General features: G+C 35.6%; 5 protein-coding genes and 1 non-coding gene across 6 annotated transcripts; 3 read left to right on the top strand and 3 right to left on the bottom strand.

The window, feature by feature from the left end:
- Positions 1-270: 270 nt before the first annotated feature.
- On the bottom strand, positions 271-5099 carry pugs-6 (BPTI/Kunitz inhibitor domain-containing protein). Its single transcript, NM_001027128.4, has 3 exons — positions 4812-5099; positions 1556-1675; positions 271-1109 (listed from the first exon to the last, which is right to left on the bottom strand). The coding sequence occupies exons 1-3, from the start codon at positions 5060-5062 to the stop codon at positions 863-865; spliced, it is 618 nt and encodes a 205-aa protein (NP_001022299.1). The 5' UTR covers positions 5063-5099; the 3' UTR covers positions 271-862.
- ubxn-5 (UBX domain-containing protein 5) lies at positions 1873-2538 on the top strand. Its single transcript, NM_001027129.4, has 3 exons — positions 1873-1970; positions 2011-2140; positions 2189-2538. The coding sequence occupies exons 1-3, from the start codon at positions 1905-1907 to the stop codon at positions 2515-2517; spliced, it is 525 nt and encodes a 174-aa protein (NP_001022300.1). The 5' UTR covers positions 1873-1904; the 3' UTR covers positions 2518-2538.
- Positions 5100-6930: 1831 nt separating the features above from the next.
- On the bottom strand, positions 6931-13494 carry plc-3 (1-phosphatidylinositol 4,5-bisphosphate phosphodiesterase gamma plc-3). The gene is made up of 13 exons (NM_063804.5): positions 13198-13494; positions 12965-13149; positions 12762-12912; positions 12242-12715; positions 12104-12189; positions 11684-12052; positions 11180-11608; positions 10384-11082; positions 8966-9106; positions 8037-8675; positions 7681-7973; positions 7448-7638; positions 6931-7403 (listed from the first exon to the last, which is right to left on the bottom strand). The coding sequence occupies exons 1-13, from the start codon at positions 13491-13493 to the stop codon at positions 7304-7306; spliced, it is 4053 nt and encodes a 1350-aa protein (NP_496205.2). The 5' UTR covers position 13494; the 3' UTR covers positions 6931-7303.
- Positions 9241-10353, top strand: srh-135 (Serpentine Receptor, class H; the record flags this gene model as incomplete). Its single annotated transcript, NM_063805.3, has 3 exons — positions 9241-9565; positions 9611-10090; positions 10135-10353. The coding sequence occupies 3 exons, from the start codon at positions 9241-9243 to the stop codon at positions 10326-10328; spliced, it is 999 nt and encodes a 332-aa protein (NP_496206.2). The 3' UTR covers positions 10329-10353.
- A 2850-nt stretch (positions 13495-16344) lies between the features above and the next one.
- ref-1 (Regulator of fusion ref-1) lies at positions 16345-17900 on the bottom strand. The gene is made up of 4 exons (NM_063803.7): positions 17756-17900; positions 17246-17701; positions 17033-17195; positions 16345-16976 (listed from the first exon to the last, which is right to left on the bottom strand). Exons 1-4 carry the CDS (start codon positions 17896-17898, stop codon positions 16635-16637), a joined length of 1104 nt encoding a protein of 367 aa, NP_496204.1. The 5' UTR covers positions 17899-17900; the 3' UTR covers positions 16345-16634.
- A 40-nt stretch (positions 17901-17940) lies between these two features.
- Positions 17941-18887, top strand: T01E8.10. Its single transcript, NR_151569.1, has one exon. It is a non-coding gene; the product is annotated as an Unclassified non-coding RNA T01E8.10 (non-coding RNA).
- The last annotated feature ends 6191 nt before the right edge of the window (positions 18888-25078 follow it).

The following is a 25078-nucleotide window of genomic DNA, read 5'->3' as shown; positions in this document are numbered from 1 at the left end:
TGTTTTTAATGATTTTATGTCGAATTTTATGAATTTATATAATTTCGACATAAAAACAACGATAAATAATTAATTTCTCAGTGGAGCACATTTGCATTTCGACTTCAAAAATCGCATTTTTTTGCGTCCCTATAATAACCCCCTACTTAATATTTTTACCAACAAGATGTTTTGGTACACAAAAAGTGCATTTCGAGAACTAAATAATTGCTCCGAGAGCCGCGTTTCCCCTATTCACACTAACTCATTTTATCCAGTTTTGCATGTAAAAATCTTTTTATGCACAAAAAAACAACACGGGAGAGACGGAGAGCAAGATTTTCCTCTTTTTTCAAGAAAACTGAGCAATAAAGACATGAAAAGGCAAGGATTTATTTCAAAAATAGTTATTATTATACGTTCCAGAAAAAATTACGAACGTATAATAATTCGTAAAAGAATTAAAATAAAATACAAAAGACAATGTGTGAAACCGGGGAATTTAGGAAGGAAATAATGGGAAACGATGCCTACCTTGAAGGACAATCAATTGTACCGGAAAAAGACCAAAATGCATTATGAAAATGGAAAAAATGCAAGTGCGCTCTATTGATGTGTCAATAGTAGAGCGTACATGCATCAGATACTAAATTCAAAAACTAGAAAGGATTAGGAGATTTTCGAGAGTGAGAGAGATTCTAGACAAGGTTAACTGGAACTATAAAAGGAAAATGTAAAGACAATTATGTTCAAACAGAAGCAGTGGAAGATCGATTTGGGTTTTACACTTTTTGACAGTGTATCTTTTTTTGAATTAAACAGAGAAAATTTGTTACAGAGAAAGAGAAATAAAAAATCAGATTCTCACCCAAAATTTTCAAATTTAATTCAAGCGATGTGCTCTTCCCTTATGGAATGTTCCATCAGCATACGATCCAAGACTTTTTTCTTCTTTTCCAGCACATACTTTATCACAATCAACGACTCCGTAGAGAGTGAGATGTCCAATTGGTTTTGTGCTCATTTCACGTTTTGGGGTTGAAGCCTGACGTTTCAGCTTCTTCTGACGCTCGTGAAAGGCTTTTCCGTACTTTCTGGGGCGCTTCTCGAGGACAAAGTAGAAGGACCAGCTGGAAAATTTAAATAATTATTAAATTTGGTAATGTGTATTTATAAATGTTTTTGAAAAAAACTTTCCCCATTCCATTGAAATTTTTTGCAGAAAACCCCTATTTTTAAAGGTGGTGTAGCCATAATGGAGATTAAGCTTTAAAATTTTTTTTAATTGGTGTGAAACTCAGAAAACCCACAAAAAACATCGATAGAAAAAGAAGAAGAATTCTCCTTTTAAAAACTATATTTTCCAATTTTGGTTTATTTCTTTTTTTTTTTGGAATTCGCTCCAAAATGAGAATTTCTAGATTTTTACGAAACGGATCCCATTGGAAATCACAAATTTCGGAATAAAGATTAACCATTTTTTTGGTAAAAGTTCAATTCTTAAATATCTATCAAAAGTTGATAATTACATACTACTGACATAATTATTTTCCAACGCACACACACTTTCACTCACTCTGCCACTTTATGCGACCACGGACGAAGATACGTGCATCCTTCTTTATCATCCGGGAACCAAAACTTGTCTAATGTACAGAAGCCGCCTTCTCCCAGAATACATGTGTATGAGTGAAGCCTGAAAATTATAGTTTTTGAATTGTTATTAGAAATTGGAAATTGGAAAGTATTTGAATTTTTTGAACTGTTAGAAAGTACTCTTAAAAATATATTAGTTTTAAAAAATCCTGAAAAGAAAACGTGTGAATTCAAAAATAAATAAAATTTAGACTTTGCAACGTCAAATTCTGATAGCAAATTTTCAACAAAAAAATCATTACCACATTTTCACTAACTACCACTAGACGATGCCAACTAACAATCACGTACAAAAGGAGAAGTTTGCGGAGGATCGTGCTCTGTTGAGCCAACAGGTTAGATTCGGATTATGACAGTGATAAGTTAGAATTTCAGAACAAAGAATATGCGGAGAGTCTTGCCAAGGATATTGCAAAGAAAGAAGAAAAGGATAAAATTAGATTTGAAGCTGAACAGAAGGAGCTGAGGAAGAAAACCATTCAGGATTACAGAGAGAAGTTGAAAGGTAATTTAGAACCCATAGTTGCAAATAATGCAAGCTGGCCTATTCCAGGAACTGTATCACAAGGACCCCTCCGTCTTCTAGTACGATACCCCAATGGTTCTCGATTAATTCTGAGCTTCTCCCCATCACAACCGATGACTTCACTTTTTGATGCTATTATTTTGAATCCGGCGTGCCCTGACTATTTCTCGGTTCGAAGTGTCTATCCTCGTGCGGAGATTCATTGCTATCCAGCATGGTATCACACGATTTTCAATGCAGAATTCAAGGATGAAACAGAAAAAGGAGCAAATAATGTGGCGAAGGAGACGAATGAAGTAAAATGTCTAGAAACTATTCCGAATAACTCAATCCTCTACGTGAATTTGATTCAATGAAGTCAAACTCATCTTGACTATAATGCAGGGTATTTCATGTAGGCGCCAAGATGCCTAGCTGACCTTAAGGAGACCTTCACCTGCCTCGCGCCTTTAATGCCTTTGGGTGACGTGAGGCAGGTAGGTTCCAGGTAGGCTCTCACGCCGCGCCTGCCCATCACGGAAGACCTTCACTTAATGTATGCCTGATACATATAGAAATTCAAAAATAGCCAGACTTCAACCAAACTTTGGCAAGTTGTGGGCGAGAATTTTAAAAAAGTTCTCCATATCGATCAATAATTAAAATTTATTAAACTTGGCCAAGCTCTTGGGTTGAAGTTCATTGAAAATTTGCTAAAAGTTGGTTCAAAGTGTGGTGAGATGATTTGCATTAGAGAATGAAGGAAGTTTGGTAAGCCGTGAGCTAACTTGGGTGAGAAATTGGCAAATTGGCAAAACTTGGTAAGAAATTCCAAAGGGGAAATCTTGACGTAGAATCCAAGCTGAACTTCGAATAGATACTGGTAATCTTTCTCTGTCAGCGCAACTTCTACCCGAGAATCTTTTGAGCTCTAGATTTTCAGTTCCTTTCAAAGTTCGAAGACATATCGGCAACTGATTTCACCAACAGCTCAGCTTTAGATCCGACATTCAGTGATAATTAACTTTCCGACCCCCGAGCCTTTATAAAGTTCAAAATGGAACACGCCGATGACGTGGTTCATGAAGTCGTTTGAGACCACAATTGGTGAGAATAACTCGATTCTTTTCATAAACATGATACACTAATATTTGCACTTTCTCATCTTTATGGATACTGGTGGTTGGTGGTTGACTGGGGGAAAAAGAAGATGAAGAAGCTGGGACTAGTGCACATATTGAAATTTGAAACAACCACTCGTGTTTGTTCTCCTTGCACCTCTCTTCTGTGGCATTAATATTCGTTGCGCAACACCTACACCTTGGCAGAAAGAGAGAGATTGTACAATTGGTATTACTTTTCAAGATGGGAATTTTGGTATAACAAAAAATAAAAATAAAAATTATTTGTCCAAGGAAATATCATAAACTTGATGTTTGAAAAGGAACGCGTAAATATATGAACTGTATAAAATTTTTGAAGTTAAAATTTCTCACAATAAAAGTAAGAAGATGGTCTGCTTCTGATTCCGGAGCTCCTGGAAGCGGGCATAAAATTACAATCATAAATAACACCTATTAGTAAATAATGACGTACCAGCTACCGATCAGACTCAACTGATAATCAATTGATAACAAAGGGTCATGTTTTATTAGTTTCGGTCCACGATTTTATAATTTGTGAGTTTCCATAGAATTTGAAACGTCTTTCGGGAATTGGAATTTCATTTAAAATACTCAAAATACCCTCAAAAATTGAAAGCTTAAAACGGATTTTTCTCCGAGTTGCCTTGTTTGAATTTTCTCCAAAATCTGGGACCAATCAGCGACTTCTGATTGGTTGAAAAGTGAGCCGAGCGATTCGTTGATTAGTTTTTTTTTTTTTGGAGGGAATTCAAACCGAGAGATTAGCTAGGGTTGGAAAATCACATGTTGAATATATGGTTTTTCAGACTATTTAGGGGCTTCGAATTAAGGTCCCAATACCATACCTCTGCCTAATGCTCTTCATCCTGCTCCACCCCAGTCATTCAGCCACCATTCAATCAGATTTCTTTTTATTTTCCCGCACTTAAAGTCTCGCTCCACTGATAATGACTTTTGGCAACAAGAGAGACACTCAATTCGGTTCCTGAGACGAGAAGAGCGGGGCCGCTTATGATAAAAGAGGTGTAAATGTGTGATAAGTGCGTTAAGGAGAAAAGTGAGAAATGGTGTTTAGAGTAAACAATGTGTACAGTTTTCATGAAATGTGTGATATGCCAACTTGGTTCATTGTTTAGACAGTTTCAAAATACTTTTTGTTTCGAAGTTTTTTTTTGGAATGAAATAGATTTTGGATGGATGGCTCAAACGTGAAAGAAACAAATTGCATTTGAAATGATTTTCAGTACTGAAAATGTCTCATGAAATCCGTAGATCCCAATTTTGATTGTTGTTTGTTTTTTTGCAACTTTTATAATAAAAGAACAAGTGCTTAAAAATTTAAAAATTTTCAATAATTATTTTCTTCAAACTTTCTGCGAAAATTTCGTCACTGTTCCACAATTTCCTAAATTTTATTCTAAACGTCACCAAATTTTGTTGTGTTCCTAAAATTGCTGATTCATCAGCGGAAAAAAAACCGATAAGAGAATGAAATTCAAAAAAAAAGTTTTAGAGAGAGAGCTCACCTGACTCTGCGTTCCAACATTTTGAACGAGTAATGAATACATTGAGTTGAATTCAACGAAAAGTCTGCAGATCGGACGAAGATTTTTGGTGAAAACGAGGAAATGACATATGAGGTTCCATTGAGCAGAGCTGGCTCAGGAATTTCCACGTAGTTTTTTTCTTTCGCTGATGACGTGGAGAATAGGATGATTGCTAGAATAAGTAAAGATTTCGAAATCATCTCTGATTTCAGTGTAGCTGCTGCATCCATGATGTTGCTGCACCGCTTGAGAAAAGTGGAAACACATAAGAGGCGGGGCGACTGGTTGGCGCGGAACACTGACTCCGCCCTACAATTTTGGACGAAATTCATGGAGTTTTGGAGAATTAGACGACAAAAGAAGCATAGATTTTTGAAATTTTTTCCATAGATGCGAAAAATAAATGTTATACACATGCGAACATTGTGGAACGGTAGGAATTTTGGAAAATATTGTTTGTTTGGACTCATCGGAGATGTGGGAAAGGAAGATGGTTTTTCGTTTGACATTGGAATGTTTTGCCATTAAAATTTGCATATTATCGTAAATTAACAATTTGAAGAAGGTAAAGTTGAGAATATTTGTTACATCTATTTTTAAAGTTGCTGATTACTTTTACAGATATCAAAATGTTTCAGAGTTTTTTTTCAATTAATTTTTAATACACATTTGTTTCATGAGGAAGTATTGAACGAGCAATTCACAAAAAATTACTTTTAAAGTTCAACTCGCACTATTCGAGATAAGATCTGTTCTACAAGAAAGTGCAAACTGGCAACAAAAACAAATACATTTTTGGTATTTTTCGTGAATTGTAGAGTGAAATTTAAAGTGTTCATACTAAAAAAAACATGTTTGGAAATGCAACTTTATAAAAAGCGTACTTTTAGATATGTTTACAACTCAAAATGGAATGTTTCTAGACACTTCGGCATTTATTACCTCTAAACTTGCATCGAATTTCTGATAAATGTGGAAAATTGACATGGATCTTGTAGAATTGTTTGATAATTTGGAAATAATTTAATTGATAGAGTTTCCATGGTAAGCTGCTATAGAATCAGAAGTACCTATGAGCGCCGTGCCTGGCTACCAGGCGTCAGTATCTACCTTGAGCCATATTGAACAATGTTCGGCATCTCACAATAAACATTTTCGAGTTTTATATAAATAATTTTCAAATGAAAAATGCACTTCTTCTCTTTTCCCCCATCACTTTGTACTTTTTCTGTCTAATCTCATAAATTGGCCTGGTAAGGACAAATACCGGCGGTTGAAAATGGGCATGGGAATGTGCAAAGAAATGAGAAAGATATGACAATATCCATCAAAAAATTTAATGACTTTTTACTTCTGAATAGAGAAAAGAGAGTGAACAATGGTGGACGGAGTACGGTAGTTAGATTTTCAATTTTGAGTTTGCCAAACCTTACAACTACTTTCCACTAATTGTATTGAAACTACCAATGTTTTCAGATTCATATTTCAATAACTCAAAAATCGAGTTACTGATTTTTATTACCAAAAAAAAAACATTTTCTAGGAATTGTATCAAAAACCAAAATTCCAATCAAAGTTGCTTCCCCTAAAAATCCAATTTCAGCCCACTCGGTCCATTAAATTTTTGAGATTTACGATTTCCAGAATTCTTGTTTTCAATTTCGATTACGATTTCAATTTCAATTTCGTATCTACAATGTTTCGTGTACTTTGATATTTTTGGGCGAGTTTTCGTTATTTCCGGAAAACAAGAAACAAACTATTTTGTTTATATTATTTATATTTTTGTCTTCATTTCGTTTTCATATAATGTTGTTGTTTTTGGAGTGATTCATCGTACTTTTTGAATTGTATAGAGAAGAGGAGAAGGCAAACGAATATGCAACGGAGAAAGACAGAGTCCTCTAATAAAAATTGTGTTGCATTTGAAAATGTTGAGTAGCTCAAAAAAAGAAGCTAACCATTAGGCTGACAATAAATAGGCGGCCCATATCGGCCTGAAATCTTGCAGCATTATCAAAACGATGCATTAGGTCTCAAATAAATCCCAAAGAAATTTTGAATTAATTTAAAAAATAACATTACCAAATTACCAATTACCAAAAAATGCATAATTTTATTAACAATTAATAATAAAAGGTACAAGAAAAATCTCAGCAAAACTAATTAAATTGACTTGGAAGTGTTTGGGAGAATTGTCATAAGTTAAAGCAGAATCCGATGAGGTTTGAACTTGAAATGAAAAAAAGTGTCAAAAAACAAAAAAATTAAACAAGAAGAGGAAGGAATGATGAGGAATGAACACATTTTGGATTTGGAGGAATGCGGAAATAATTGAGAAATATCGAATTTTGAGTTGTAACTAGTAACTTGTATTGATTGAAACTAACCGGGTATATTTAAACTTAAACTATAAAAAATGCTCCAAAATTTTGTGGCAAAAAACAGAACGGAAAGTGCTGAGTTTATATCTATGATTTACTACTTTTTCCAAATGAGAACTTCTTGAGCCAGTTTTGTTTCTTCTTTCCATCCCGAGAGCTTATTGTTCCAGATGCAATGGACGATGTTCTGAAAGTAGATTTTCACACAAAAGTTTAAATTTCAATTCTTACTCGGCAGCGCTGTCCATAGAGTCTTGGCTACCTCGTTGGCCGCTCAGAAGAGTGGCTCTTGACTCGGAATTTGTTGGAGAGTCTAGTGAACGATCGGTGGCTGATGTTCGTAACCGAGGTGCCATCTCACGAGGGATACTATCGCCATTTGTGATCTTACGGTGAGCGAAGACAGGAGCCAGACGACTCGCCTGAAGAAACCTTTAATAAAATTTTTTCAACTGGGCACTAACCTGCAAGAAATGCGACGACGACCTGATCAATTGAGTTCCTTCTCTGGAGCACATTTGTACATCAACTAACAGTGAAGAGAGCTCAAGCTCCTCACTGTACTGATTTTTGAGTGGAACTGATCGGAATCCACATCTAATTGAATCAACAGGGAATACTGCTTGACCAATGAACGGATCTGTTTTTGGTCCCACAAAGTCACCGTCTTCCACGTGGAATCTGATCAGTGCTACTTCGGGACACTGGATCTCAAATGTGAAAGTTTGATTCCAGATCGGATTAAGACCGTTTGATGCTGAAATTTTAATTGAAATTTAGAAACTTATTTTTAAAAAGGAAAAAAAATATTAAAAATTACCTATAGTTTTAGTTTGAAAAACTTTTGTGTCACATGGCATTCCAATAATTTCAATTTCCACAAATGGGGAGCATATTCCTTTATTCTTATCTTTTCTTGACAAATGACGTCCTCCAATCACTTGAACATTCAGTCGAATGGGATAAGCTGTTGCAAACTTTTCCGTGTTCGTAGGATCGAAGTCATCAGTTAACATATAATCTGGTTTCAGTAGGTACCCGCATCTTCCATTTGCCAAAAACTTTCCTTGATTCAACTGCATGGGTTTATCACCGGTTTGATAGTTTAGTGCAACCATATGACATCCTGCATTCCACATTGGAACCGGACTATAATTATTCGATGTGATTCGACTTCCGTTCGGATAGACCCTCGAGAGTTTTCGGGAATTAAACGGAAGAAGCCCCTTTTCAACCAGTTTGTCAAGTTTTCCCTCGACAAATGAGCACATTTCATAGAAAGCGTCATTGTAGATATGGGCTGGGTCGAATGGAACAGCTTGACAGTAGACGACTAGATTTGAGAGCTCAGCGGCAATTCGTTTTTCTTTTTCTTTGGTTCGGAGTATGCTCATTTTTGTGTTAACTGAACGAGTCAGCTCGAAGAGATTGTTTTGCCAACCATCTGCTTCCTCGGAGGCTGGAAAATTATAGTTTAAGTTAAGTTGGGATCCAGGTTGAAAAATATTTGCGTAAAGTGAATCTAATTTGTTTTTTTTTTCTTCTCCGTTTTGAATTTTTTTTAAATAAATTTTTGTAGTAGTTTGTAGATTCAGGTACGCTTTCAATTGTCACAAAATTTCCAAATTTAATTTAAATAATGTTTGAAATTTTTTTAAAGAGTTTCTATTTTCTTTCGGGCCATATCAACACAATTTGTAGCCTGTCGAAATTGTAAACCCCAGAATTTCAGTTCGAAGAACAACTTACAAGAAGCAGCCAACAAATAATATTGCTTGTTCATCCAATGTTGATTTGATTGTGATATTCTGATAACATTCGGACGATCAGCATCATGAATCCGTTCAATTAGTGTTCCAGCTAGCTCGATTGTGTTGTAGTTGCTAGTTTCTGAAAACTTTGATGTTTGATTTCACTTTACTCTGATAGAATAATCAAATTTTTAAAAAATCATTGAAGCATAGAAGGGATGATACTTTATTTTTCTTCTTTTCAGATCTGACTAAAACTCAAATTTCTATCGAATGCAAGCTTCTTGTCCCACTCTATCATTCTTTCATTCTCCCAAGTTTTTACAAATAAGTCTACACATAATATCGGCTGTTGGAATTCCAATTTACATATTCGGAGGGTACTGTATTTTGTGCAAAACCCCGAATCAAATGAATCTTGTCAAATTGGTCATATTTAATTTGCATTTTTGGAGTACTTTAATGGATTTATTTATGGGATTATTTGTTGCTCCATTTATACTTTTACCGTCAATGTCAGGGTTTCCCATGGGATTGCTGGGTTATTTGGATGTGAATATTCCATTTCAAATTTATGTTATGTTGACTGTAATTGTTTGTAAGTTTTGCAGGAAATTTGGAACTTTATATTTTATCATTTCAGTAACCGGTGTAGCAATTCTTCACATTTTCGAGAACCGCTATAACACCATTATTTTCGAGTTTTCTAGTCGAAAAGTCAGACGAGCTCTGTTCTTTATTTTCAACTATTTACTGGCGTTCACTTTTGTCATTCCAACTATTTTACGTATTCCAAATCAGTCGGAAGCTATCAAAATAGTTAAGGAACAATTTCCATGTGAAGTCGATGAAAATCGATTTTTTGTGTTAGCTCTGGATGTCCGTGTAACTCACTATTCAGTTATTATCACTAGTTCATTGATTGAAGGGCAGATTATTTATTTTGTCATTCGACTTTTGATGAATTTAAGTGGAAAAGATGATAGAAAATCAGAAAGGACTAGAAATTTACAAAAGAGACTATTTCGAGCAATTTGTATTCAAGTTACTATTCCTGTTTTACTAATGTTTATTCCATTTCTATTTGTAATTATTCAAGTTTCTCTGGAGTATCATAATCAAGGTAACACTTTTAAAACTATAATCTAGTTACTATATTCATTACAGCTCAAACTAATATTTCTTTATGCTTGCTATCTCTTCATGGTTTGATTTCAACTATTGTGATGCTCATTGTGCATAAACCATATCGTGATGCTACACTAAATATATTGGCAGCTTCTAAACTATTTCAAAAGAATACAAATAATAATAGTGAGCCCACACGAAATTCAGTTCCCTTTTTGATAGTGACTACTTAATTTAAACTTGCTATTTTATGAGATAAACTGTTTACATTAATTTTTTCAAACTAACCTGAAGTTGAAACTTTCTCTGGTAGAATCTCTTGTACATGGGCCGAAGGGAACCATCCAGTCAACGATCCATATCTTCCTCTCCAAAGACCTTCTTCCTTCCGGAGTACTGTGATAATAACATTCGCTGGGAACGAAAGTTCATCATCAGCTGTTCCTCGATACGGTCGAAGTGCTCGAGCTTGAACTTCTTTATCCAAATCCTTCAGATCCATATAGCAACCTGGAGTACGAGCTTCTGCAAGTTCAGCTGTCAGGTGTGATATATCCTTCTCATTGACAGGGAATCGAAGACTAATTCCTCTAACAAATTCTCGATTCGCATAGAATTCAACAATTTGATTCAAATTCTCGAATACTTTTTGATTCACCACGAAAATTCTTCCATCTCTTTTCAATCGATAATGCCAGAATTCGCCGTCGACTTTTAGCGAAAGAACGTAAACTGAAGAGTCAGTCGATGACGTCCGAATTAGGAAAGCACCATCTTCTGGCACCAAGCTCAAAAGTTCTTCGGCTTTTTCCTTGTCAGCAGTAGCAGAGAACCATGGCTGATTAAGATGCGGTTGTGGTTGAGGACATGGAATCGTGAGCACCATTTTGAAATGAGCAGTTGTGAGGTAGTGACGGGTGTAGTAAGAGACCAACTCGTAAAGAGTGTCGCAGACTTTGTTATCCATGAAGTAATATTTTTTCTCTTCTGAAAAATTGAAAAGTTGAAAATTTTATTAAAAGTTTCTCTTCTATTTACTGTAATTCTCGAATACATGTTACATGCAAAACATAGAAAAACTCACTATCAATAATCTTGGATCTTATCCGAACATGATGAACTTTCCCGTCATGTAGAATCGAAAGTGAGAAATCTCCAATGAACAGATTCGAATCTCGAATCATAAACAATCCATTTCCCTTCTCCTTATGCTCTAGAATCCGTTTTTTCGCTTCATCCCGTTCACATCTTCCATGGAACCATTCTTCAGTCACATGCATTTCTTCAGGTTTCACTCCAAATCCAGAAGGCGTCTCTTCTTCCCGTTCTTCATCTCCACTTACACTCACTGTATCGTCATTTGGATTTTCAGGATCAGCGGTTTGAATCAGGTAGCAAAGACGATCAGGGAATAATATGAAAACATGAGATGTCCATTCGTGACTGTTGTTGTTTTTTACCATCAGGATCCCCTTCTTTACACATTCGCGAGATATGATTTCCGTGTCTTGGACTGAAACAAAAATCATTTAGCAAAATGATTTATACCTTTACTACTAGGAAACTAGAGTAATTTCATAAAACTTACACTCATCAGTTTTCACCACAGCTGCCAAATCCTCGCTTTCTATCGGCAACTTCTTATGCTTCACGATAATTTTCTTCTTCAACGCGGCCGGGGAGGGCAATTGTTTTTCTTCACGATTTGCTGGTTGTGTCAATAAATAATCACCAAGAATATCTTTCAGTTCTTGAGCTAGAAGCCGTTGAGCTGGCACCGAGCAGTTGTCCTCAATTGATAGAATTACTGGATATTCACTCGTAACAAATGCATAGTGACGGATGACGTGAAGCACGTCGCGGAGCAAAATTTTTGAGGTCATCGTATACCCGTGATAGATGACAATATCAATGAACTCGGCTGACCCGGGCTTCTTCTGTCCATCCCAGCAATCTACTGAAAAATAAAATTATTTATAAAACAGTGAAAATTGTCTCTAAAACTTACACTCAATGCATCTACAACCCATCAAAAGAGCTTGAGCATAACAATCCAAAGAAGATTCAGATCGAAGTTGGTCACCCGTCAAGTATCTGGAATTAAATTACTGGTTTAGCACTTATATAGACCAAAAAAAAAACAAACGTATTATGCGAGCTGGCAATCCAATAATGAGACAATGGTCTGCTCATATCATGAGTAACTTTCTCATTTGTTGGGTCCCACAGCGAATTCTCCCTTGAAAATAAAAAATCACAAAACTCGAAAACAGTCATTGAAGGCTCATTTCTATCTCCAAAATATGCTTGATCTTCTTGAAAATATCGATTCAAAAACTCCAAAGCTCTCGTTCGATTCGAGGCAAGTTCATCGAATTGTTTGCCATCAAGAAATCGCAAAAAATTTTGAAACGTCACCACAAGACCTTTTCGTTCATGTTTTTCAGCAAGATCAGCGAATCTTGAAGAGAAGAGTTCAGGTACATGGATAAGTTGACGACTGGCAAAACTGAATTGATCAGAATTCATTTGATCTTCTGTCACTTGTTGGAGCTGATCAGATTGAACTTTGAATTGGAGGGAGGTTTGAACAAATGGTTTCATATGCTTTCGAGCAACGCTGGAAAATTGTTATTATTAAAAAATTCTGCAATTTTTGAACTTACGCATCATTAGCCGGTGACATTAAACTCAAAAAGTGTTTATGCAGAAATCGTTCAATTCTCAATGGATGAGGGGATGAGTCTCGATCTCTTGTGTCCATCATCAAATTATGAAGTCCTTGTGACCATAATTTGCACGCATCCTCACTTTCAACTATAACATTTTTCTTTCAAACTATTGAATAATTATTTTAACAAAAACTCACACAAAAGAATCCAATAGGAAAGAGCAAATCCCATTCCATATGAGATGATTAGAATGGCTTTTGAATCAAAATTTACGATTTCTCGATCCTTTTTCCATTTATCATCTACTTTAATTGTGTTCAATTTGTAATTCAATGTCTGTACTTCACGGATTTGTCGAATATCTAGAATTGTCGGTTTATTTCTGAAAAAAATGTAAATGAATTTCATGCGATGTTACTTATCCTCTTACCTAACAGCTGACAGTTCCAATTTTGTCAGAAAAATCTGCCTCGAGTACCGATCCAACGTTAATTGTTTATAGGCTGGATCCCATTTCTTCAACACCGCAATTTTGCACACTTTGTGACCTTTCTCCATTGCCGCAAACATTTTCCCAAAATCCATTTCATTGTGACGGTTCAATTGAGCTCGTGATGCTGTCGAGAAACCATTTGAAGAGCGGTGATGAAGGTGAACGGAGCCCGCTGTGCTGGTTACTGTAGTCTTTCGAGACGACGATGATGGGCCAAGTGAGCCGTGTTGCATGCTGAGAAATTGAAGGATTTATGAAATTGGATGCACATAAAAAAGAAAATTTTAACGGTCTTCCTTGCAAAAGAACGATTGAAAGAATTTCTGATTTAGAAATTAATTTAAAACTTATAAGCAATTACGAAAATGTGGTGTTTCTTCAATTTCTCATAACAAAAGTTATTTTATTCAACTAGTGAAATGCAATTCAGTTGTTAAAATGAATAATCTCTTATCAAAAATTGTTGTATTTTTCCGGTAAAAAAACTATCAATCATACTTTCCCGTTTGAAAAAAAAATCAAAGAATATAAAACAAGAACTTGATCAAAAATCTAATTTTTTAAAATAGTTCGCTTAGAAATTTTTAGAAAATTCACAAGAAGCGGCTGGGAAGGCTTCAAGTAATATTGAAAGATATTACATTTTTTTAAACAAGATGTCTTATTTGCCTGGATATTTGTGAATTTTTCCAATTAATTTATAAATAAGTTTTAAAAATGTAGTTTCTATTAGAGGAATGAATAGGTTTTCAACAAGAAAATTGCGATTGGAGATTATGAAAGTTTTCTGCAAAATTGGCAAAAGAAGTTTCTATAACAATTACTATTTATCTATCAAAATTTTGAAAGCCGGCAAAAATGTGTTTTATGCTTTAATTCTTTGTGCTAAAGATTGGCTCAAATGTGCAAGGATAGTTGAAATATCTCAACTAATCACACTTTTCAAAATTTTGAAAATTTGCCAAAACCGTGACTGAAATTTTTTTTTTCATATTTGGTTTTTAAAAAATCGCGTATATTTTGACAAAAGCACCACAGCCCTTCAAAATTATTTCCTAAAAACTTATTTACCCTCAGTTTAATTCGAGCTCCAATAACCCAATCAACTCCCTATTCCTATATTTTCAGAAAAAAAAGTTTCCGGAAATTCTACAACTGCAAGAAAAAAGAATGACATTTCAAGAAAAAAGGAGCACAATAAAGTAAAAGTGTGAAATATAATACATATGACCTAATGACAGTATGATAACGTCATACTAGCCACGGCGAGGAGCACAATTCGATAACGGTGTGTGGAAAAATAATTCAGACTAAATTGGGAAATTTTCACAATTCCTTTTTGATAAAGAAAAATGCTCCTCGAGTTTTGTGCTTTTGGTGCTTCACACATAGAAAAGAGAATTGAATGAAAAGGGCTGGAAACTGGAAGAGAAAGAGAAAGAGCAAAAGAATATTGTTTCAACAAAATTCGAATCGCTTTGGTTGATTGAAGAGAAATGGACGATGTGAATGTGAAAAAGAAGAAGAGGAGCATTTCCAATATTTTTCAATTAAATCTTTATCGGATTTTCAATTTGTTCATTCCATTGGAATGAAGACGCTTCAATATTTGTATTTATTTACTTTGAAGACATTTATGATCATTTAAAAGTTTTCTATAACTATTCCAAAGTATTTGCTAATGAAAAACGAAAGCTGTGATACATTTTATTGTAACCCGATTTTTTAAAAATTATAGTATCATAGATAAACTTACCCAATTAAATTTACAAAAAAATTTTAGACATATAAGTGAAAAATTGTCAAGATTGATTTTTTAGAAAATTATTTTAAACTCTACATATGTATATGCAACAAAGTCACAGAAAAATTACATCACATATAAATCACAGAAAAAAAAGAAAACTTTTAGAGTCGTGTCAATTGTTTTGCATTTGCGGAAGAAGCCATACATTTATGAAAAAATTTCGGATCTTAACATTAATCCTAAAATAAAGTATTGTTATCAGACTTTCTAAATATAAATTTTTAAAAAACTCGAAACCATTTTCCTTGGAGATGTTAAAATTGACACCTAAAAGGAATGCTTATAAAAAACGACAAAAATATTCTGAATTCAGATGCAAATTTTCATTTTTTCACATACATAAAATGGGGGTGAATGGGTGTATAGAACATAGGTGAAATATGATAGATAAAAGAAAATGAAGAGGTTTTGAGAGACAAACAAAGCGGACCGGTTCGGGTTCGCCAACAACTTCGAGACAATCGCCTCAACAGTCCGAACACACTTTTTCTCTGGGTTTCCGCATTAAAAAAGTTTTACGCACTTTTGATTTGTAAATGTCAACTTACTAAACTAAAGTACAAATATTTATAAGTAAGATGCGAAAAGTTTCGGGAAAAAATTGTGGCAAAAATTGAGTTTCCAGCATCAGTGCATTTTTATACAAAACTTTTCTGGAAAATATTGCATGAGAAAAGATGACAAAGGAAGTTTGTATCGGGGGCACACCAGGCTAAAATGTACTGTTTCTAAATACTGAACGGCCAAATAATCGGCGAGATGACAATTCGCAGGAAACAACAGAGAAACCTCAAAGATCGGCAATTCTTATTTGAACTTTTGAGGAATTCGAAAATATTTGTTTATCACAAAAAAGGTTTACATTTCAAACTCAGCTTTAAATTCAAAATGCATTCACTTTAATGGAGATTTTTAATGCTTCAGGGTGTTTAGGGTTAGATTATCATCCGGAAGCCATTTCGAAAAATGTTATATGTTGAAAAAAATCTGCAAAATGTTCAACATGTTTTTTTCAAAAGGCATCAACTTTACAAAGAAAAAAATAGCTAGGTTACATTCGGAAGTTCAATTTAGAGCGGAAATACTTTCCTTGTGGATTTAAACCCTCTGAATTAGAAGTATCATTGTATTAACCATTTCCCACTAAAACACTAATTAGTCGTCTGTCTGGAACAAGGTGGTGGGAGAATAAAAACTGTCACATCATTCTATCGAGACACGTGGCAATGAGCAACCAATTGCCATGGGAAACAAGGTACCAGAATACAACACTATAATAGAGATAATAAATACTTTATTCTGCAGTCATTTAATCTTCAAAATCACTGAAAATCGGAAAATTCAATATAAATATTATGAATACTGAGGGAAAACAACAATTAAGGATTTATAAAACCTACCGGTAAGCTTAATAGCCCGTGACAATAAAACTAGATTTTGGTTGTGAGATGATAATGATATGATAAGTTGAAAAAGTCGATAACATTTTGAGGTTGATAAATTATTAATAAGAATATATACTTTTAACACTAAATTACAATTAAAGGAGATATATTTTTTAGAAAAGTTATTCCCATGGTCTGAACAGCTTACTCTTTCTTGAAGCTTTAGGATTGGAATTCGAGTTCTCATTTGGAGTGGATGGTGTTTCGATTGATGACGAAGAAGTATCGGATGATGGTGGTGGAGAATCCAGTGAATATGATGGAGACTGTTGAGATTTTGGACTTGTTGCCATTGGTGCCATTGGCATTGGGAAGAATGGGAATGGCCGGAATGGGAAGATTGGGAATGATGGTGGTGGAATTGGGATGGGCATGGATGGGAATCCAAAGAGTGGCTTTGGTGATAAGGAGAATTCGAAGAACTTTTCAAGGTCTGCGCATCGGACAACGAGGTGACGGTCGCTCTGAAAATATATTGATAACATTTAAAAAAATCTTCTCGAAGTTCCTGACAACTCACCTTGAAAAATTGGAAGGCAATGTTTTTTGCAGTCTTCTTTCCCTCTGCAATTGCATGTGCATAGAGTGACTGCTCCTGGTCGCTTCGACTAACAAAATTGTGCTTCTTGTTTTGAATGTAGGCAATTATGATATCCAGGGTGTTCAAGCGTTGCATTTTTTCGCTGAAAAAAGGAAAAGTTTAATTTATGGTATTGGGAAAATTTAAGCTTACACTTGATGAGATGTCATGAGCTTGTTCTCAATGATAAAGTTCTTCAAAGCATCAAAAGCTTCTCCCTGACGATCTCTTCTATCTTGCTCTCTATTCTTTTTCACTTCCTTTCTATCAATTGTGATTCCAGATTCCGATGTCGATGGAGAGCTTGACTGGGATCTATAGCTCATTGAAGAGTGGAGAATTTCCGACTCAGATCTTCTCTTTGATTTTCCAGATACAGTGCTCAGCAAAGATGAACGTTCTCGATCGAAAAACTGCTTGGCACGTTGCACAAAATCCTGACAGACATCTGAATTGACGCCCAGGGATTTGATGAAGGAATAAGTGAGCGACTCGATTGATCGGAATCCGTCAAAGAATCCTTTGCGATTTGGATTTGATGATGGTCCAGGTGATTCGGTTTCCATGCGACTGACCACTTCGACTGCACGGTTTAAGACATCACCTTGGCTGAAAATTAGTAAGATTTGAATGAAGATAACACTAAACGAATAGAAAACTCACGTCATTTTCTCATTATCCGATTCATTTTGAATCAATAGTTGAAGCTCCTTGATCTTTGCATTAATCTCATCTCGTCGTTTCTTCTCCTGTGATGTTTTTCTGTTATGAGCGTAAGCTGGTGGTGGGGTACTGATGAGGACCATTTCTGGAAAAAAAATTAAGTTTTTATTGATTTTTATAGCTCGATTTGTAAATGAACAAAATCAAGAAGGGAGAAATGTTGCGGAATTTGAGAAATATAGAGAAAGAGAAGGAGATATAGAGAAAAGTCATAAACCATTCGGAAGAGGGAGCGTGGCGATTTACAGTACCCCTCACTTCTACAGCACGCCTTCTTTTTCTAGATTAGAATCTTATTCGTAGAAATTTAATTGCCTTAAACCCTAAAAACCCACTTTTTGTGTCGTTTCGCCAAAAAAAATTATATCCCAATGGTTCCCATCACTATCAACCACAAAAGACGTGCCGAGTTATCAGTGTGGGAATCATTTGATAAGTGTGCATGGGAAAAAAGCACTTGAGTCATGACACAGTTTCCCACAACTCTTGACCATATTGGTTTGATAACCCCTGGTGAGAGGCGACACTGTGAAGAGCCGGGCGGATGCTCAGGCGGTACTAATCCTTTAATGGAGAGCTAGGGGTCCGACAAGGTGAGAAAAGGAAGTGAAACGGCAGACCGGAAGAACATGAAAGAAGTTGGTAAACAAGAGGGATCTACAGGCAGTAAAATGCATGGGGAGGTGTTAGAGTTTCAGATGTACTGTACTTGAGGTGAAAATTTGGAAGACTGATAGTGAGGTGAGACATAGAGAATTCGGGGGAAGAATGTTAAAATGAAGTGAGAATTGGTTAATTTAAGGAAAACTAGAAATTGGAAGCGCTACAGTAGCAATACTATTTCTGGTGAGGTAGAACTATGTTGCTACTGTAGCTGAAACTCTTAACCATAGCTATAGACTACTGTAGATTTGCTACTGTAAGACTCTAAAGAATTTAGGGCAAAAAATAATTAGGAATGTATACTAAATACACTTCTCAAAATCTCAAAACAGCTAAAGTAAATACTGGAACTAAAAAACAAACAAAAAAATGAGAAGAAGATGTATGAATGAAAGTAAATTCTGATAGCCCCCACTTGTTGACTAATTGCAACCGGACGCGTCTAGAGGCGGGGACCGTCTCGTTGGATGTGCATAGGCCACGCCTCCTTTGGCTGGCAGGCAACCATGGGAAAGGTGCAGGGAGAGAGGGGTATAACGGAAGTGGTGGGAATATAGGGGCACGTGAAGATGAGAGAACTAGTGAGACTGTGGGAAGATATAGGTTAGAGAGTTGAATTTTGATAGATGATAATGATATGAGTTCTTTTAAATTTGAATACGTTGGCAATTATTGGAAGACAAAAATAGGTACTTGCGTAGTGAATGTACCCTAAAAATTTCCTACATTAAAAAAAAATATTCAAGGTTGCATCGACAAACATTTTATACTTACGATCTACAAACTCAACGTAACAAAGTTGGTTTCATTTAAGTTCTAGGAGATCAACTTTTACAGAGATCAAAATAGTAGAATGTTTTGTTTTCTACGGTAGGGCCTGCGCACGCTCTATGACATGGTTAGAACTTTATTCAAGTCTGTAAGGCTTGTTTTTTCAGAACACAACTGTCTATTTGGCATTTACCGCCAATTTATTTCTCGTCTTAAACAAGCCTAATACAACTCAGGTTTAAAATTACAGAAAATACGTTTTCTGGAATTTTCCAACTTTTCAACCAATTATATGTGTATGTTTTAGGCGAAAGTTAGAAAACACCGAGTATGAAACAAATAAGGAACATAATGGATTTCAATGTTATTTTTATCTTCAATATCGTTTTCATAGATCCCATCTAAACCTGACACTCCATGACCTTCCACAACTGTGAGAATATTGCAGATTTCCCATTGCGCGCTAATTTGGTACATACACCGTTCCCAGCCATCTGACACGCGTGGTCCTGAGAATTTCAACATTATTTCTATGTACTTATATTTTCAATTTCCCTCCTATAAAATACCATATTGTTGTTATATTTACACTAGGTTCTCACGACAATTAGCAAGGTTTTTTCGGTATTATATTTTGACACTGTGGTGCGAAATTGAGACCGACTTCCGGCTGTGATTCTGGAGATGGGGGACCCTGGGAAATTTTTGGTATATTTCAAATCTAGAAATATTCAAATAATCTGGAATATCTACGTGCATTCTGGTAAACAATATCATAAACGGCGTGCTGGAGACTTTTATGATAGTCTGTAAACATCTGAATGCATATGGAGGTGCACAAGGTGGAGATGCACTATATCATCATGAGTTGTAAACATTTGGGTATACCTTCTAGGTATACCGATTTTATGGTATGCATGTTTATGATTTGCATGATGACCCAGTTTTTCTAGATCTAGAACAACAACAAGAATCAATGATTACATTTGAATATGAAAAAAAGTGAGATGTAACGAATTTTTTAGATGTTTAAATAAAACCAGTTTACTTACATTGTTGAGTAATTCTTGCATTTTCTACACGTAGAAACGGGGATTTCAAGTAAAACTACATTTTCAGACAAACATTCTTTAGCTCATTGTAAATTGCTAACAGAGCCAAAAAGCAGATTAGAACATCCAGTTAACTTACTGTATTTCCTCTACCAGTATTGCAACCCATTGTTCAACTATACAAAATTGTCCCTACCAAAATATTTGTTATTTCTTTTTCTACCTTTTCAAAGTAAAATAATGGGGTGCAGTACTAATAGAGGAAATACGGTAACTACTATTTGGAGTGCATATAAAACTTCAAGATTTGGGATATTTTTTGGTTAGAATTGCCCCATTCGAAAGGTTGCTTGGAAAACTCTACGCACTTCAAATTCACAAAAATAAACTTTTATCTAAGTACAGTATCTAGTACAGTAATCTTCAAAACTACAGTAATCCAGACAATTTTTCACACTCTACATCTTGTACCATCAGTACATGTTCTTACTATAATTGTACAAGTAATCTCGTCGGCATCTTTAGATATGCATGTCCCTTCTAAATTGTAATGTGGGAACATTGCACCATCTTGAGTCAAGTACCTAAATGAGCATGCTGGGCTCATGGGAAATTCTTGTTCCGGTGAATATTGTACTTTATCTGATCTTGATATCAGAGTAAATAATTATGGTTTATGCAAGGGTAGAATCGCTGTAATTAGGTAGCAAGTTTTGGATGAGAGAGGTGGGAAAGTTGTTTTTTTGACAAAAATAGATTTCTTGGTTTGTTTTTCTAAAAAAAATAACAAAGAACTGTGTTCAAAAATGTTTACTTTTGGTTAATAGAAAAATAAATAACTTTTTTAAAATTTCTGGTCAAATATAGTGTTCTACCCCACTTGTTCAACTTTGACAGCTTATATTTCAGTTGCCGTTTGTTCCATTGAAAATTGTTAAAATTGACAACTCGGGTGCTACTCCACTAGAATATACGGTAATTTTGTGGCCGCCCTGGTTCCTATGGTAGACATGTGCAGTATACTTGGAGGCAATTGAGTATACTCAATTTAAACAATAAATTGTAAAATCAGCAGAGCTGTGTATATTCAAATGCTGAGTATCCATATAAACTAGGAAATAAAGAACGTGGAAGACTATGACTATGCATAACTTTCCAGAGAAGTATATTTTTATGGTATAAAATTTGGAACAGTTATAAGCCATTATCTAGGGCAATTAGTCGCCTCCTAGCTTCATAAACTCCACCAATCATCCAATTCACTAAAATCCTCGTTGTTTTGTGTTTTGTAAGATATCAGTGTTGTCGTCGGCGAGATCAGAGCCAATAGTGCGCGATAACTCTCCAAGCCCTCTCACATCCCCAACCTCTTCATATCCCCCGATCTCTCACCACTCTACACACCTGCACCACCACAATCACGTCGCCCCGACAATGATAAATCGGTATGGGAAACAACATTTGATGATGACAAGTAAGACGAGTGAACACCGCCGCGAGCAAATTGACACGGAACAAGAACGCGGATTTTATGATGTACTTCTCCGTGACTGTGGATGACACGCGGAACAATCAGATGGGAATGTGGAGTGATGCTAGGATCCTGGGAATCCCAGAAGCATGGGAAAATATATAAACTTCATAATAATTATTTTCTTTGACTAACTAACATGTACATTAAGGGTTTTATACCAAAACTACAGTAATCCTATGACAAATTGCAATTGCTCGACATTTATTTTCTTCCTCAATTCTGCACCAAATTTCGATTTCCCATCCCATAGTGTCTATTACTATCTCGTGTCAAAAATTGTGGATAGATCAAAAGAGGGGACCGCGCGCGCGCCCTTTTCACCGTGAAGGGTTCATCCATCCGGCTGTCAGCATCATGATGCAGTGAGATTAAGGAGAGGGAACGGTGCCATGATTTGTGGATGAAACATGCTATGTGATAATCTTCTAGGACTAAATGTTCAAGTCTTGTCAACATCATAATTATGTAAATGTTCACCTTCGATTGTAAACTGTAGGTATACTTGTAAACACACCACATCATCGTCATCTATATGTAAAAGTGTAATTTCCAATCAGTAAACAAATTGCAATAAAAATTTAAAAATTGGATTTTTGGTGAATAGATTGTTACAGTTTATAGAAGAAACTAATATTTCAAGTCCTGGGAGACTCTCACCAAAATGAGTCCGAACAGGCATGTTACAAGTTACGTCTGCGGGCTGTTCAAGGCCTTGCCACGTATGGAGCACTCTGTTCTCAGGAAATAAATCTGTGAGAATATGGGTCTGCATGTGAAATCTTAAAATAAACAGATAGAAAAAAGGGAGGAATTACTAGATTTTTTCGAAACTTTAAGACAGTTTTATTAAAGCTGAAATGAACGGTAATTTTAGTGCTGAAATTTTGAAGCGCACGTTCAACACCGGCTGCCGGACTACAGTAGATAAATTTGAATTTGAACTGAACCTAGACTATGATGAGCGTGCAAAAAAATATTCTGAATTACAGGGGCTCTCAGTATGGAGCGTTGCAAATTGGAAACCCTACCAAAAAATTATGTAGAAAAATATTTAGAAACAGAAAACTGTGACCTAGCAAGTTTTTACTTCAAAAAGTGAAAAAAGCGAAACAAGGTCATTAAAGTTCAATAGCCCGTACTTACCCAAACATATGTGTATGTTTTTCCAATTTTTTCCCATCAGCACCTGCATTAACAGCATACTCATCATCACCGCCGTCCGTCAGTTTTTTACTCGCCCGCCCGCGCCCTTTCACCATCAACTAACCGACCTCATCTCACAGGTGAAAACTCTCATTAATTATGCACACATCATTTGTCGAAGGTGGTTGGGTGAAGCGGGCGCCATCAAAGTGGGCTGAACAAAATGTGGGGCGATATCCATAAAAAAACGACTGCACCATAGGACTTCCAACTGGGCAGCCACCCATTGATTCTTTGTCGGCATACTGGACAAATTGAGATATCCACACGTGGTGGCGCGCTATGAACAAGCTTATTGGATGACAAATTATATATTTTATTCGACTTGGTTTTTTGACTAGGGGGATAGCTGGTAGCTATTTCAGGGTTCACAGGAACCGTATTTTCACTTGCATCACACTACTTCACATTTTGACGATACAAATAAATAGTCAACTACAAACCAATAGAGAAAGAAGACAATTTTTTTGCCAAGTAACAATTGTTGAACAAAACAAACGACAACAAAGATATAAGCTGTTTGAAATCTAGATAACAATAACGAAAAGTGCCTGTACCATTTCTAAAATGCGTTTTGCAAAATTAAAAGAATATGTAAAATATAAAACTTATGTTTCAAAATTCCGATGCAAAAGCTAAAAATAAAATACGGATTCATAAATCAGCACTCCGACGAAAAATCATATGATTTAGTATTCGTTTTCCTTAAACATATTCATGAGAAAACAGTTGATTGCTCTGTAAATATTGGGGAAAAACGTCTTGAAGAATACAGTTGGAAAACTACAGTACGGCATAATGGCAGTTGACTTAAACCGTTTGAAATACGATGTTTGTACCCCATTTGGCTGAATTGGTGAGTTCTGAAGAAATTTTCAAGAAGACCCCCGTCTTTAATCGACTGAATAATCACTATTTTTACACCATATTACACGACGTATTGCGTACCTACCGTACACCATTCCCCCATTCTCCCATTTGCTACCTGTCACTCAATTGAACCCGTCTTTCCGGTCGGAAGTCGGGATTCTTTTCCGATACGCTTATTACCTAAGTAGCCCCTCCGCGTGCGAGCGTGTGCGTCGGCGTTGTATCTCCAAGTACGGATCGACCTTCTGTTGATAAACCTTAAAACACGGAGAAGTTTCACCGTCCCTTTCATTAACTGTGTCATTTTGTTTCGGAAGGAGGAGAAAATTCCAACAAGAAGGGTGCTTAAATATGGAAAGGGTTACGGTAGGAAAAGTTTAGGAATGCTAGGATAACGGTCAGAAAAAATCTACATCATTATTCTAATTACAAAAAAAAACCAAAAAATAGTAAAAAAATGAAACAGCAACAAATAAAACCATAACATTCAAAAAATGATCCTATCACTCCAAGATCAATCGTTTTTTCCACAAATTTCCGTCTTGTCTTCAAGTTACGCCATTTTGTCGCCCCAATCTGTACAGAGAGTAGAGGCAATGGTAATTATTGGTTCTCAGATACTTATCTATTTTATTCCACACAGTGTTGTCGGCGGCAAGAGGGCAACATTTACGAGAAGGAAAGAAGAAGAACACCTTGCGCCACGACTTGATCATAAAGATTGGAAGAGGATATCATTTGGGACGAAGGTAACGGAGAAGAAAGGGGTCCCCATCTTACTGACCGTGCCGTCGAGAAAAATGTACATACAAGTTTAGTATTGAAGTGCATAGAAATTAGAATCGCTCTCGGCTAATACCAAAAAAATTGAAAAAGAAACTGATTTAATTGTTTACCCTTTTTTCGGTAGAAACTTTTATAAAGAACATGTGAACCTAAAAATGATGACCCAGAAAAACATGTTTTCAAAAAAAAGTAATATTTTTTGGTCAAACTTTGCACGACTCTTCAAACGAATATGAACTGTTAAGTGAAAAATGTAGACAGCAAAAAAACTTTGAAGATTTTCTTTGCGTAGGACGTAGCATGTTTCCTAGGCTACACTTGAAGTTTATTTATTGCTTTTTTAGGTTGCATTCCATTTCTTTGACTTTCGAAAATCTGAAACTT

Source organism: Caenorhabditis elegans, chromosome II (assembly GCF_000002985.6).
Source record: "Caenorhabditis elegans chromosome II".
NCBI lineage: Eukaryota > Metazoa > Nematoda > Chromadorea > Rhabditida > Rhabditidae > Caenorhabditis > Caenorhabditis elegans.
Note: the sequence above shows the minus strand (reverse complement) of the source record. Positions and strands in the feature narration are given on the sequence as shown.

What these genes read in the sequence shown, in the direction of transcription:
- plc-3 (NM_063804.5), bottom strand. Translation starts at nt 13,493, where the DNA reads ATGCAACACGGCTCACTTGGCCCATCATCGTCGTCTCGAAAGACTACA. An exon ending in CGTCGTCGCATTTCTTGCAG is followed by an intron (nt 7,639 to 7,680) that starts GTTAGTGCCCAG and finishes AGGTTTCTTCAG; the next exon opens with GCGAGTCGTCTGGCTCCTGT. An exon ending in TCTATGGACAGCGCTGCCGA is followed by an intron (nt 7,404 to 7,447) that starts GTAAGAATTGAA and finishes ATCTACTTTCAG; the next exon opens with AACATCGTCCATTGCATCTG.
- pugs-6 (NM_001027128.4), bottom strand. Translation starts at nt 5,062, where the DNA reads ATGGATGCAGCAGCTACACTGAAATCAGAGATGATTTCGAAATCTTTA. An exon ending in ATGTTGGAACGCAGAGTCAG is followed by an intron (nt 1,676 to 4,811) that starts GTGAGCTCTCTC and finishes TATAATTTTCAG; the next exon opens with GCTTCACTCATACACATGTA. An exon ending in TGGTCGCATAAAGTGGCAGA is followed by an intron (nt 1,110 to 1,555) that starts GTGAGTGAAAGT and finishes TAAATTTTCCAG; the next exon opens with CTGGTCCTTCTACTTTGTCC.
- ubxn-5 (NM_001027129.4), top strand. Translation starts at nt 1,905, where the DNA reads ATGCCAACTAACAATCACGTACAAAAGGAGAAGTTTGCGGAGGATCGT. An exon ending in GTGCTCTGTTGAGCCAACAG is followed by an intron (nt 1,971 to 2,010) that starts GTTAGATTCGGA and finishes TTAGAATTTCAG; the next exon opens with AACAAAGAATATGCGGAGAG. An exon ending in TTACAGAGAGAAGTTGAAAG is followed by an intron (nt 2,141 to 2,188) that starts GTAATTTAGAAC and finishes GGCCTATTCCAG; the next exon opens with GAACTGTATCACAAGGACCC.
- ref-1 (NM_063803.7), bottom strand. Translation starts at nt 17,898, where the DNA reads ATGGTCCTCATCAGTACCCCACCACCAGCTTACGCTCATAACAGAAAA. An exon ending in TCGGATAATGAGAAAATGAC is followed by an intron (nt 17,702 to 17,755) that starts GTGAGTTTTCTA and finishes ACTAATTTTCAG; the next exon opens with CCAAGGTGATGTCTTAAACC. An exon ending in TTGCCTTCCAATTTTTCAAG is followed by an intron (nt 16,977 to 17,032) that starts GTGAGTTGTCAG and finishes ATATATTTTCAG; the next exon opens with AGCGACCGTCACCTCGTTGT.